This window comes from Xiphophorus couchianus, chromosome 22 (genome assembly GCF_001444195.1).
Source record: "Xiphophorus couchianus chromosome 22, X_couchianus-1.0, whole genome shotgun sequence".
Taxonomy (NCBI): Eukaryota; Metazoa; Chordata; class Actinopteri; order Cyprinodontiformes; family Poeciliidae; genus Xiphophorus; species Xiphophorus couchianus.
The window spans coordinates 7,577,653-7,591,341 of NC_040249.1; the positions used below are offsets into that span (position 1 = coordinate 7,577,653).

Here is a 13,689-nt window from a genome sequence, read left to right on the forward strand (position 1 = left end):
GACAAGCAAAGCCAGAAAAACAACACAGAAGCGGAAAGTTCAGCAGCGCATCGCACCTCGATCGGCGGACCGGTGGACAATGACACGCCGATCAATGAAGCCGCCGGAGCGGCCGTAGTGCTTCCCCTTCTCCCTCATGTCCGTCTCTGTCCTGCCTGCAACACTGTGCTCCTTCACTGCAGCCCCTCCCCCTCCTGGCTTCAGCACTGCCGCACTCCGAGCAGACGCCACTAACCGGCGTCAAGGCAGCGGCATAAGAGCACTTCCGGAGTCTGATTTCAAAATAAAACCCAACCCTAACGCACAAATAACCGAGGAATTTTTTTTTCCCTTTGCAAAAGAGCTCGTTTTACTTTATTTTCTTTAAAAATGACAAAAATAAAAATTGTGGTGGAAAACTGACGGAACAAGAAGAGTGTTCAAGCAAAGAAAAAAAAAAGACAAAATGCTACAGCTCAAATTGGTTCTATTGATTTTGTGTTTTGAACTAATCTATGTTTAAATTGTATCTATTTTTTTACTAACAAATTTAGGCTACAATGACAGTAAATATCAGACACTGATTTATTTAAATAGGAAAAGAGTCTTTGCTTGTGCGTATTTGGGTCAGCGATATCACAAAAGAAGATTTGAGCTGATCAGCTGCAATAGCAAACACCAGAGAATGAGCGACTTCTGGTAACTTAGATGCTAAAAGACAGGGGTGTCAGCCAAACTCATTTTTATGTTGGGCCTTATGAAGATCACAAATGTCTTCAAAGGGCCGGTTGTAGTAGAACATATGATTTGATTGATTTATTCATCAGATTCATGGTCCACATAAAAAAGAACATGATACACACCAATAATACATAAAAAAAATATGGATCAAACTACCTAAACTGTTAAAATATCAATAAATTGCTTTATCTTCAATGGTGACATCTTTCACATCTGGAAGTATACATAAAAAACAGCTTTGATTTGATTGATAATATAATATTTCAGCACACAACTGTTATCTTGTAGGTTCTATTTGTGTAGAATCCGGAGGGTCACATAAAAACTTATGACGATTTGAGTTTGACACATATGTGCTAAAACTTTCAAATTGCATTTTAATGTGTTTATTTAAAGGTGCATGCATACGCTAACTTATGTGTTTTTTCCCCTCAATCCACGCCCAAATAGGTCATTTTATTGTCATTATTTTGATTGCACATCTGAATGTGGCACTAGTGACAGTAATTTAGGAAACATAAAAGGTCATTTCTGAAATATTGTGTATTAGAACACCAATCTTTGTTATCTGGTAAACAGCTTAAAACGACACGTTTGAAGCAGAGTTTTACTTCAGTGACCCCTAAACAATGGTGGATTCTGACAAAATTTAACAGAAGTTTCTCACTTGCGGTGTGGGGCATTGGATGCAAATCCAGGGCGACATCTGTTACTGACTGAATGAGGCTTGACGTGGGAGGACATAATGAAACTGCTTATCATAATTGTAATATCTATTATTCTAGGTATTGTTGTGGTTGATTTAAATGAACTGTTTCCATTAAAGAATCATTAAACTGCATCCAGGAACTATGTGCAATTCAGGCAAGTGCTAAAAAAAAAGAAACTTAATTGTGTGTTTTTATGTTCCCATCAGATTTCCAAATGTTTCAAAATAACACAACATACATTAAACCGATGAGCTCTACATTCTTGGTGCTACTTCCTGTGTTTTCCACGCTTTTTTTGTCTGACTTGACCAAACAAGCAACCCACTTCTTTTTTAGTAACATTTCACAGACCCATTCAAGTACAAACACATTAAATTGGCACAAACATATAGTTTGTATGCCCCATTACCATAATCTCCGCTAACAAATAAATAAATAAATAAATTTGCCCTGAAATAAAATGTTTCAGCTACCTAGACGGCTCATCTCAATGTAGTTTTTTTTTTTTTTTGTGTGTGTGTTTTTTTATTGAGTTAATTAGTGTATATCCTCGATGTTCCTTAATGGTTACCTTTTTCCGACGCCGCCATGTTGATCGCAGCTCCGCTAATTATTCCTCCGCTACTTTTCTCGATCCCCAAACTTGAAGCAACAAAACCTCCTAAAGCTAAGAAATAATAATACTTTTTTTTTTTTAAATGAAAAAAACTAAGGAAGACCTACACCGAACAGTCCATTCGGTGCGCTTCTGGCGCAGACGGGAAAAGTTGCGATCTTTCTTCATTCAACTCCTGCGCCTAACTGCGCTCGGGCAACAACAACAATAACAAGTTGCGCGTTTGGATCCGCCGGTGCGCGCCATCTCTTCCGCTCTTTTATAAATTAATAAATGGAACAAATCCAAACTCTTGGAACTTTTGTGTCGCCGTAAGGGCAGAAATGTCAGAAGTCAAAAAGCCGCCTGACCGCAGGAGTTAATTCTCCCGCAGGCGGCTCAGAAAAAGCTCATCTTATTGGATTTAGCGAGATAGACAGACAGAGAGAGAGAGAGAGAGAAAGAGGGGTGGGGGGGGGGGAGAGAGAAAGAAAACTCCTAGTCTTCAACAAACACAAGCAGAGACATAGAGAACTGTCACTGGAAGAGTTTAGGGCTCCGTGGAGAGTAGCCACAGTCAGCTGACAGGTTTTTTGAGCAAATGCCTGAGAATCTCACTGGAGAGGACAGTGAATGAGAGAGGGGGGAAAAAAAGGGAAACTCTTAATGCTGGAAGGCAGGGAGAGTTTGGCTGGATGTCAAACTGGGGGAAGTAGTGTCAGTAATGATGAAATACTCAGCAGGCACTTTTTTTTTTTGCCAGTCTTTAAGAAAATATTGAGGCACAATCCTTCGTCTTTCTGTTTGCTCTGCATGCTGCATCCAGTGATTTTTAACACAAAAAACACCAGACTAGATCTGGTAACATGCCTTTTCACATACCCTACAACAGAAGGGCATAATAAATGCTAAAAGTTTTACCCATTCGCAGTACAACTGGAAACTACAGAAGCCTGCTAAAAGTTTAATGTAAGTAAAGGAAAAGCCACACAAACAGCTAGAAGCAACACATACAACCTATCCAACCTGCGCTATAATAGGATTTCCCCATATTGGATTAAAGAGAGTTGTGGTAAGTCTTTACTTTCTCCTGCCTCTTTAAGACAGACTTACACACAGACCAAAAACCGTCCGGCAGCGAGGAGGGACTGACTCCACTCCTGAAAGCAAACACCCAATCTGTCCTCGCTTCTATTGGGCTGCTATCAAGTCCACCCTGAACAGGCTCACTGCAGATGAATTATGTACACACACTACAAAGAGTTCATACACAACACAAGGAGGATCATCTCGTCTTTTAAAAAAAATAAAAAATAAAGATCACGCTGGTGGGAGCGCACAAGGCCAGCGAGGATCCAGCTCAAAAATAGATTCATCCACATATCACTTGATATGTTTGTGCAGTCCGGCCGTATCACCTGACAAAGAACCGACGCCCTCCCAACCGTCCCCTGAGCAACAGCCTGTGAACAACCTCATCAATTTTACAAGCGCGTTAGGTCGGTGGTTCCAAAACAAACTGCAGTGGACTGAAGGTGGCAGCTTTAAACAGTGTGACTCGTACCATAAACACGGCTCTGAAGGAATAAAGGTGTTCTGTAACCAAGCATGCCGTGGTCATGGCTTTGAAGCTTATTGTTGCATCATGTGAGTGATAAAAACACAATTTGTGATCTTTTGCATAAAGAGTCTTTCTAAAGTATTTATATCCCATTACATTGTCCACATTCTGTTTCATTAAAACTACAAATCTCAGTGTATTTTCTTGGGATTTTGTACGACTAACACAAAATAGCACAAAATTGTGAAGTGGAAGGTGAAAGAATCGTAGTTTTCTATGTTTAACAATTAAAACCTAAAAATCCTGAGTCATTAGCATTCAGCCCCCTTTTTCTCTAAATAACATCAAGCGCAACCAACTATGTGCATTTTAATCACACTAAATCCTGGTCACAGAGATTCGCTGGAGAACATTAGTAAACATGACCAGGGAACACAGGAACACATGGCTTTAATGGAAGAGTGGCAAGAAGAAAGCCACTGTTGGAAAAAAAAAGTCATAAGAAGCAATGATTAGTGTTTGCTATAAGCCAGGTAGGAGACACAGGAAATGACATGGTCAATGAGGAAAAAAATCTGAACTGTTGATCAAAAGACACAACAGTACATGTGAAAGGATAAAACGAATAGACAGCGAAACATGGTGATGGCAGCATCATGCTGTGATGAAGAATTTCTTCAGCAGAGACGGGGAAGCAGGTCAGAGTCAATTGAGACGGATGGGGCTATGTACAGGGAAGTCCTGGAAGGAAACTTGTTGCAGCCTTTCACAGACAGAACATCATTTCACTTTCCACCTCTAGAGTGACCTTAAACATGCAACCAGAGCTACGATGGAATGGTTTAGATTAACAGACTTCCATGTTTTAGAACAGCCGATTTAAACCCACACCTAAAGCCACTCAAAAATGTATGGAAAAAGTTGAAAATTGATGTTTATAGATGCTCTCCATCCATAAACATTAATTCTAGCTTCAGCTATTTTGCAAAAAAGCAAAAAAACAAACAAAAAACAAAACTTGGATCTACAAGAATTTACTCACAGGGACTGGATATGACTGCAAAGGATTTAGAGATTTTTAATGGTAAAAATGTCAAAACCAAGTATAATTGTCTTTCCACTCGGCAGTCATGCACTACCTTGTGTTGATCTATCACATAAAGTCCCAATAAGTGCAGAGAAGTTTGTAGTTTTACTGTGAGAATACTCAAAAAACATCAGTATTTTGCAGAAAGTGTTTGTTTTTTTTTGACAAAGATAATCAATGTTTGATTTTCCAAGACTGGCAGAGTCAAAGGATAAAGCTTGACAGAAAATAACTTTGCAGATCTCAAATAAAATGCATGTAACTTAAATGATGCAAAAACAAAAACAAACCATAAAAACAGACAGGATGTGGTTTCGTAGCACAAGTGGTTAATAGTCTAACAGCAACTGCAAACAAATCACTTCACTCAGCTGAAGTACGAGTTTTGATTGGTAGTAAAGCAATGGCTGCTTAGCACAGTGAGCTAAAGATAAGAAAATGTCTGCAGATTCTACAGTTAAAGAAAGCAAACAGCACAAAACAGATTCAAACTGGTCACCAGTACCTTTATCAAGATCAGAAAAAGACTTTTCTCTGAGAATCTGTGGCACATTAGTCCGAACTGCGTGATTTGGATACACGTACAGTTAAGTATGCAATTGTCAAAGAAATCTACCACACAATATAGGTGATAATCATGATTAAAAAAAACAATACAATCTGAGCTATTTTAACAATAATTCACTTACCTTCATCATCTGACATGTCAAGGAACTCATTTATGGTCTCCGGGACATTGATTTTGTGTTTTTCCGAGGCACTCTGAATAAAAAAACACACACAAAGTGACTTGACACGTAGTTGGAGAAACATTATACTTTCTTTCTTTCTGTCTGTCTGTCTGTTCAACAACTTGACACTTCAGCATACATGGATTTTACCTTGTGCAGGCTTTTACTTAATACCACTCAAAAAGATTGCTTCTCACTGGCCATTATTCCCTACTTTTCCCACTAACTTTGGCATTGTATCGTGTCCAAACTCTTCTCCTGTGGCCAACCCTCACACTCCTCATTGAGCCTTGTGTCAATAAGATCACTGGTGGTGACCTTGGCTAAGGAGAAGAAATCTAAGCTCCAATCTAAGCCTTCTCTCTGTTTCTTAATCAGGGCAAAGTCACACATGTGACACGACGTGACGGACTGACTTGCCGGCTCATGATGCCACATTTGTTCACTCGCTCCATTAACTGTGCTGCTGACTGGAAGACCAGGTTTGATTTGGACAAGCCGGGACCTACACCATTAAGTAGAGCTTAATTGCACTGATGTAGTTTTTCTAACATTAAACAAGAAACTGCTGAGTAGAAGACAGTGTCTCACCATAGCTGAGAGGTTATCATCAGTCATGGGCCTCAGAGTGTCCACTACAGAGATGTACCCCAGACGGCGGGCCACTGAAAGGGCAGTGTTTCCATTCTAACCGTTGAGGGGGAAAAAAAAAGAGAACAATATTAAAGGTCCAGAAAACATAGAAAGCATTCAGCATTTTAGCTTGTCTGTTCGGTGTTCGCACCACGGTGAGGTCGTTGGCCGAGGCTCCGTGCTGAAGCAGCAGGTTGATGATGTGGGTGTGGCCCTGCTGAGCTGCTTGGTGGAGTGGAGTGTAGCCGTTCTAGATGGAGACAGACACAGTGAAAACACTTGAATTGAAACAACTTCTTCTTTGGTAAAATGAGTTTGAGACTTGATGGAATGGTTAGGATTTCCTCCTCAGCTCAAACTGGTTTGAGGATAAGCTACAAGACTGATCTTTTGTTTAAAAAAAAACCAACAAAAAAACATGAAATTGGTGCTGCTATAGATATTAAAGAGATTTAAAGTGACTGATACTGACTGCAACATTGAGGAGGTTTACCTTTGTTTTGGCGTCGGCTTTGGCGTGGTTCTGCAGAAGAAAGTTTGCCATCTTTGCGTTGCCATAGTGACAGGCCACATGTAGGGGAGTGTATCCAATCTGCAGATGGAGGGACATGAAAAGGAAAGAAGATGAAAGGGAGAGTAGGAGGTAGTTATGGACAGTCAATAGGGGCATGAAGCTGTAACATAACGTCTATTAGATATCTCTCTTTTTAGTGATATTTCTTTTAAAAATGTGGAAACATGCTCATATAACCAAACTCTCAGCAGGTTATCACTGAAAACCAGAATACTGCTTCATATATCATGTTGAGTTATGATTATGAGCACAACACTTAGAGATCAGAGCAGGAATGACCTTTCTTCTATAAACATCTGTCCTGTCAGCACAAACACTCCCCAAATAACCTTCAGCTGAGGCAGATCAGCCTCAGCAGACACATACAGGTTGACTTTGTATTAGAATGTATTTGTTTGATGCAGAACAGGATGATCGGTAAACACATTTTGTTTATTTGAAATGTTAAAACTCTAAGTAAGATAGAAAGAATGAATCAACAAAAAACTACAAAAACCGAATAAGGGTACAATTTTTTTGTATTTGCAGACTGGATTGTATGAGAGAGTTTTACCTTTGTTTGTGAATTGACATCAGCCTCGTTGATTACAAGGATTTCTGCAACGTTGACCTTGTCTTCCTGAGCTGCTAGGTGCAGGGGTGTGAGTCCACTCTGTGTTAAATTAAAGTACACACACAGTACAACGCATGAACAAATATGTCCTGGATGTAGCTAAGAACATAACCACAGGATAACAACTCTATTTTTAAAACAAAGCCGCTCCAAAGATCCCGCTGGAGGAAAAAAAAATAAATAAAAAAAATCACATTTTGTATGGTTTGGGATCGAATGCTAAACATGTTCCTTCAGATTTGTTTCAAACAACATCGGTTTACGTGTTTCCAGCAAGGATTGTAAAAACTGGCATCGGTCACCTTATTGCACACATTGACGTTAGCATTCTTGGCCAGCAGCAGGGACACGAGGTCCACACTGCCCTCCTGCGCCGCCAGGTGAATTGGACTGATGCCCTGCCGCGTTACCGCGTTGGTGTCTGCGCCGTACTCCAGCAGTGTGGTCCCGATGTCCATTTGGTTCTTTTTGGCAGCGATGTGGAGAGGCGTGTAGCCGTTCTAGGACAAGAAAGGGGAATTAAAATACTAATTTGATGTAACTGCAGGTCATTTATGTGATCAACCTCATTTTAATTCATGGTTCAGGTTTGTACTCAAGGTGACAAAAACATCTGACATTTATTTTTCTCTATAATTTATCTATTTCATTCAGAGTCATGAAACTGTTTTCACACATAATGGATCAAAGTACAAAGACTTCACCACGTAGATAAACAAAAAGTATCATAAAAATAGATGGTTGATCCACAATCACTTATTTTTACTTGATCTAAAATTGGACCCTTTCCTGAATATACCGGACCACAAAATAGCGCACCAACCCACACCAATCCAAGCTGCTCAGTGAAACGAGGCACAAGTTAAATTAATTCCAGGTTAGAGACTCGAATCCCCATATCTCATCTGCTGGTCAATACTTATCAAAACTGGACCTATCAAGAAACATTTTAGGATCTGCAACAGGGTCAGGTGTGGCGAAGGCTCTTTGATGCATGTTGGCCGAAACATTCTCCTAAAACAGCTAAAGATGCTAATACTGTTTTTAATGGAACCAGTATTAGCACTGCAGGGGATTTCATTGGGAGCCATAACGTTATGGCTGATGAGTGTATCTTCCACTGGCAGAAACCGAGGAGGGTTTATTCAAATTTGTATGCAGCTTTAGGACCCAAAAAGTAGCAAGGAGATTAAAGCTTAAAATAGAGCTAGTAAAAAAAGATTAAGAGTGTGTTCAAAAGGCATCTGTCACATTTGGTAAATTTAGAGCACATTCTAAAAATATACAGCCAAAGACACACTATCTTTTTTTAAACCAACCTCCTAAAAATCAGCTCTGAGTTAATTTTCATGGGATCTTTTAATGTTTTTTTTTGTCTGAGCATGGAAATACACATGATGTCTGACTCTGAAAAAATGTACAGCTTGCATTTGTATGAAAGATTATGCAGACAGACTCCTCCAGAATAACAACAGTAACAACTTGCCAGAAGCGCTCAAATTAATCCAAATGCACCCAATACACACCCAATGTTTTATTATAAGCTAACAGAAAAAAAAGACGTGCAGGAAGGAATGACTGAGTGAGAAAAAGGAAATGAAAAATAGTCTCTCAAGTGCTGTATGATATTTTCTCTTCACAAAAATATTTTATATTATTTTTCTGTTCATCACTTGAGTACAAAAGTCACTGCCAAACTGTAAATCAACAAATATTTCCATGCAGCGCAAACAGCATAAAGCATCACTATACTATAAATGACTTCCTAGAAGTCACTGTAGCCACTGTGCAAGAGCTAAGTCTCCCTGGCTGAGAAAATTCAAAGGAAGCTAATTATGAGATGGGATGACCTATCGTTCTAAATCCAATCCACAAAAAAAAAAAAAATATATATATATATATACCAAAAAAGTAATGAAGTATGTGTAGATACCTTGGCGGCAGCATGAGGGGAAGATCCCTGATCCAGCAGCAACAGCGCCACTCTCTGATTATCGTAGTGAGCGGCTACATGCAGCGGAGTTAGCCCACTCTAAGACACCCACACACACAAACAGGGCATGCAAGACAGAATATTAGAAATCACTAAGCATGTACTATTAGAAACATGCTAATATAAAGTTAGAGCATCAAATCAACAGAATACGGAGAGAAAACTGGAGGAAGACTGGGAGAGTATATATATATATATATGACATTATATATTTAAAAAACCACAATCACATTTATAAGATGCACAAGAATAAATGCAATGAATCTTCTCAGTTTTTTCATAACTTAAACTCTGATATTAAATGAGGGACTCTGGAAGTCCCACATTTAAAAGAAAAATTAAATATTATCATCACAGCAACATTTTAGGGGTTTACCTGTTTATTTTAAAATGCTCTACAGAGCTTATTACTGCACAATAATGGCTTCAGTTCCCACACTGCAGCGTCAAACTAGCAAAACATGTGATTTATTAAAACATGTCATAACGAGGCCAACCTGCATGCATGTTAGGATAAATTTCAGCATCAGAAAATAAGAACAGGAAGTAGGCCAGCTTTATTTGCAGTTGCTGCCAAAATATACCAGAAATAACCTGTTGGGCCATTACACAGATCTGCAGAATGACTTCAAACCGATCCTTACAATCTGGAGTCGCCGTTTTCCCACACATTTAGCCTCGGAGAGTCAAACGACAATTTCTTTCCCCTAATATCATTTCAAGGTAGCCCAAAAAAGTGGGCAACAAAGACTGGATTTAGGAATTTGTGGGAGCTTCATTATCATACATGAGTGCTATTAGGATAAGTACTTTCAGGTGGTGGCCGACTGCCAGTGGGTCTGTCCGAAGAAAGAAAGTGTGTCGGTGTGTGTGTTCCGAGTGTATCAGGGGAGAAAAGGCAAATCTGCCCTCAAGCTTTATGCAACAGGAAGAGCATCTACTGTTTGTATTGGATGGAGATCGGCTGTTGTCACTTTGCATATTATTCCCGACACTTTGTTGAATTAGAACAAGTTGTTACATCTGCTAAAGACTTTCAATCTTTTATTAACAATTCAGAAATACTAAAACCCCCAGATCTGGACAACTTCTTCGTCTATATTTTGGCCCTCTTTTTACCCTCTGGCAGCTTACATACGGGAACAGTTTGATCTTCATGAAAAGAAAAGGCACGGTAATTTTGTCCTCACTTTTCCTGCAGCGTCAGGTGGGGCTCTCTTCTGAAGAAGCAAACTGGCCACCTCCATCTTGCCGTACTTTGCTGCTACATGCAGCGGCGTGAACCCTTTCTGTTGGACGCAGAGCAAAACTGATCAGTGGAGTTAAATACAATGTAAATAAAAAGTAAAGAAAGTTCATGGGATATTTTTAAAGCTTTTGTATATTAGTTTATTTTAGTGATATAGCGCTTCATATAACACAATCATCCGACCTAAGTCTAATCTAATGATTGTGCCATAAAAGTAATGATGCAAGAAGATTCATTTACTAAGGGTAAGATATCTGTTTAACAATCAGATAACAACACAGAAGAAGAGACTCACAATAACTCCAAGGTTTATAGAGATGAAATATGATTTTTTTTTTTAAACCAATTAAATTGGTTGTAGCTGAAGCTTAGGTCAGGCAACTGAGAGAAACGAGGGCCAGTGAAGTCTTTTTTTTTTCATCAGTGTGATTTTGTCTGACTCTTGCTACCTGTCAGGATGATCAGTCTAACTGAACACTAACATGATAATGAGCTAGGAAGGTCACCGAATGTAATTTGAGTCCAAATTTGACTAGTAAGTGGTAGCACACGGCTGCAAAAGCGATCTCAAAAAGCACAGATATAGATGACAATATAAGGGGAAGGGATTTTTATGGTTCGGTTTGAAAGTCTGAAAAGAAAAGGCCTGCACTACCATGGTGAATGAATTCATTTGTGTGCTAATGTGAGGGGAGAAGGGTGGATACAATAATTAAAGTTTACGCGATCTGAGACAGTGCATGGTCACATTAGGGAGATCAACGGTCGCACAATTTTATATAACAATTATGTTTCAAAAATGGTCATAAAATGTCACATTTAAGTAAAATAGATAATTAAAAAGTGACTTTGGCTGTTGTGTAAAAAACAACATCAAAATGATTAGAGAACCCTAAACAGTTACTACCTACTTGAGATTTATTTTTCTTGGTCCTGTTATGACCAGAGCGATAATCAAGCTCGTGTCTGCTTTGCTGTTAGAAGGAATTAACCGCACAAAAGAAACACAGTGGATCAAAAATGCCTCAGATAGTGAGCCAAATATGCTACAAAATGAGCAGCACTCGGCTTCCTGCGGGTGCGTGTGCGTGTGTGAAGATATTTAAAGACATTTGGTCATATTTTCCAAAGGAATGTGGGACTCCCACAGATTACTGCTTGCCCTGAAACACATGACCTCCTTTCTTTCTGACTGCCTACAGTCAGCATTCACATGACCTCCACACACAGTGAAGGAGAAGACAGGCTGCTGGATTGAGAAGCTGCTCTTAACACAATTGCTCGGTAAAGATCACAAATTAACTCGTAGTTACTGAACTCCAATTCCTTTTCGCTTACATGTACCTGCATCCATTTCTTGCTCGGTATCCGTGGGAGTCCCCAGAGGTTCCGAGTGAGTAAGTGTTAGCGAGAAAGAGCCCACCATGGGGTTCACCCTCCATTAATCTGCTCCACCGATCGAGGTGACCTTTAAAAACGCCCCCCAGCTACACATCGCACACTTCCACAAACCGGCTGCATTAATTCTTCTCCGCATCTCTTTTTTTTTTTTACCTTGATCTCTGCCGCTACTTGGATATGCGATCTGAACTAGAACCAAAAATCATAATTGACACCAGGAACAGTTTTAAATAACAGTGCAGTCACAATCCTAATGTTACAAATCCCCCCCAAAATACAATTGTCAGAATAGAAATTGGATGTGGAACAGAAAACAGGACAAGCAGCCCGGAGGCCTACTAGTGGGGAAGTGTGGTACTGAAACCGGATGACCTCCGTTCTGTTTCCCCGAGTGTCTGCGTTTGACCTGACGTCCTGACATCTGTGGGATTTACCTTTGTGGAGGAGGAAAGTGAGGCACCGTTTTCCAGCAGCATGGAGGCGACATCCTGGTGCCCTTCGCGGGCGGCCAGGTGAAGGGGCGTGTAACCTGAAGTGGTGGCAGAGTTGGCGGAGGCCCCACAATGCAGCAGCTGCTGGACGATGTCAACCTTTCCCAGCCTACTGGAGATGTGCAACGCTGTCTGGTCGTCCTATACGCAGAGCGATGAGGTGACCGTTAGCGTTATTCCACGGACTGAATGAATCACAATGAGGCGCTTTGCACTAACCTTGGACTTGGTGTCCACCTTGGCTCCGTTCTTCAGCAGATAACGAACTACATCTGCCTGGCCAGCCCTCGCCGCCATGTGGAGAGACGTTTCCCCTCGCTAGAGGTCACAAACACAACGTGTTTCAAGTCGAAGTTGGACAAAACCAGAATCAGCATCATTTAGATATCATCCACTCACAACGTTGGTGGTGTTGGGCGACGCTCCATGGCGTGTCAGTGCGTGAACGATGTTCTCGTGGCCCATGAAGGCTGCCACGTGGATCGGCGTTAGGCCGGACTACACGGAAACAGTAACGATTCAAATATCTGTCTGTAAAACATGTCAAGCTTGAAGAGCAAAACAAATCAGATTTTGTTAGAACTGCACTCCGGCTTGGTGCTGTACCTCTGTTATGGCCTGTATGGACGCCCCGTGCTTCAGCAAAAGCTCCATCACTTTTACTCTGTTCTTCTTGCAAGCGATGTGAAGTGGAGTGAAGCCGTTCTAGACGGGGAGACAATTAATACTGCAGTGACATCTAGTCAACGTTGGACGTTTTACAGTTACAAAATAGATCATTTATAAGATGAAAGAAAGAAAGCAAATGACCATTTAGTAAAATAAATGTGGTGAAAAGGTCAGCTGAAGATGAGTAAGGAGTGAGGAAAAACACTTGGTTAGGATTATTTTTTTAAGTTATAAGTTCAACAGTGGAAGCACCTTAAATAACCTTTTTTAGTCTATTTTTTCTTCCGGTTTTCCCTTGAATGTCTCATCAACAAATTGCTGATTTAAACAGAAACTTGAGCAGTCCACCCACTTTTTTTAATATTATTTTTGTTTTGTTTCTTTTTTTATAGTCAAACTGAAAAATTCACCACAACCAAAGTCTTTCTTCACACTCGAAGCAAGTTTGTGATAAAATTGGAAATCTAAAATAAGATTAGGCTTCTATGCAAAAAACAACAACAACAAAAAACTGCTGATAGACTTTCAGCTCCAGGTTTACATTCTGCACACATACCACCAACACAAACATAGTTCATTTTGGGCTATATGAATAGACATATTATATGCCTGTGTATAATATGCACACAGGCGTGAATGTGGCGCATTAATATGTAGGTAAA

The 13,689-nt window shown here is 40.1% G+C and overlaps 1 protein-coding gene across 34 annotated transcripts in view; it reads right to left on the reverse strand.

Annotated features, from left to right (window-relative positions):
- The window catches only part of LOC114137994 (ankyrin-3-like), a 130,652-nt gene that overhangs the window by 41,655 nt on the left and 75,308 nt on the right, over positions 1-13,689 (reverse strand). For 31 of the 34 annotated variants that reach the window (XM_028006907.1, XM_028006905.1, XM_028006906.1 and 28 more), the window contains 12 exons: positions 12,965-13,063; positions 12,758-12,856; positions 12,578-12,676; positions 12,302-12,499; positions 10,408-10,506; positions 9,158-9,256; positions 7,527-7,724; positions 7,165-7,263; positions 6,531-6,629; positions 6,189-6,287; positions 5,996-6,091; positions 5,363-5,435 (listed from right to left, as the gene is read on the reverse strand). In XM_028006907.1, coding sequence (XP_027862708.1) covers positions 5,363-5,435; positions 5,996-6,091; positions 6,189-6,287; positions 6,531-6,629; positions 7,165-7,263; positions 7,527-7,724; positions 9,158-9,256; positions 10,408-10,506; positions 12,302-12,499; positions 12,578-12,676; positions 12,758-12,856; positions 12,965-13,063 — 1,357 coding nt within the window. Of the gene's footprint in view, positions 1-56; positions 341-2,001; positions 2,482-5,362; positions 5,436-5,995; positions 6,092-6,188; positions 6,288-6,530; positions 6,630-7,164; positions 7,264-7,526; positions 7,725-9,157; positions 9,257-10,407; positions 10,507-12,301; positions 12,500-12,577; positions 12,677-12,757; positions 12,857-12,964; positions 13,064-13,689 lie in introns of those variants that run through there. The other 3 variants (XM_028006930.1, XM_028006933.1, XM_028006932.1) reach the window with 3 other exon arrangements.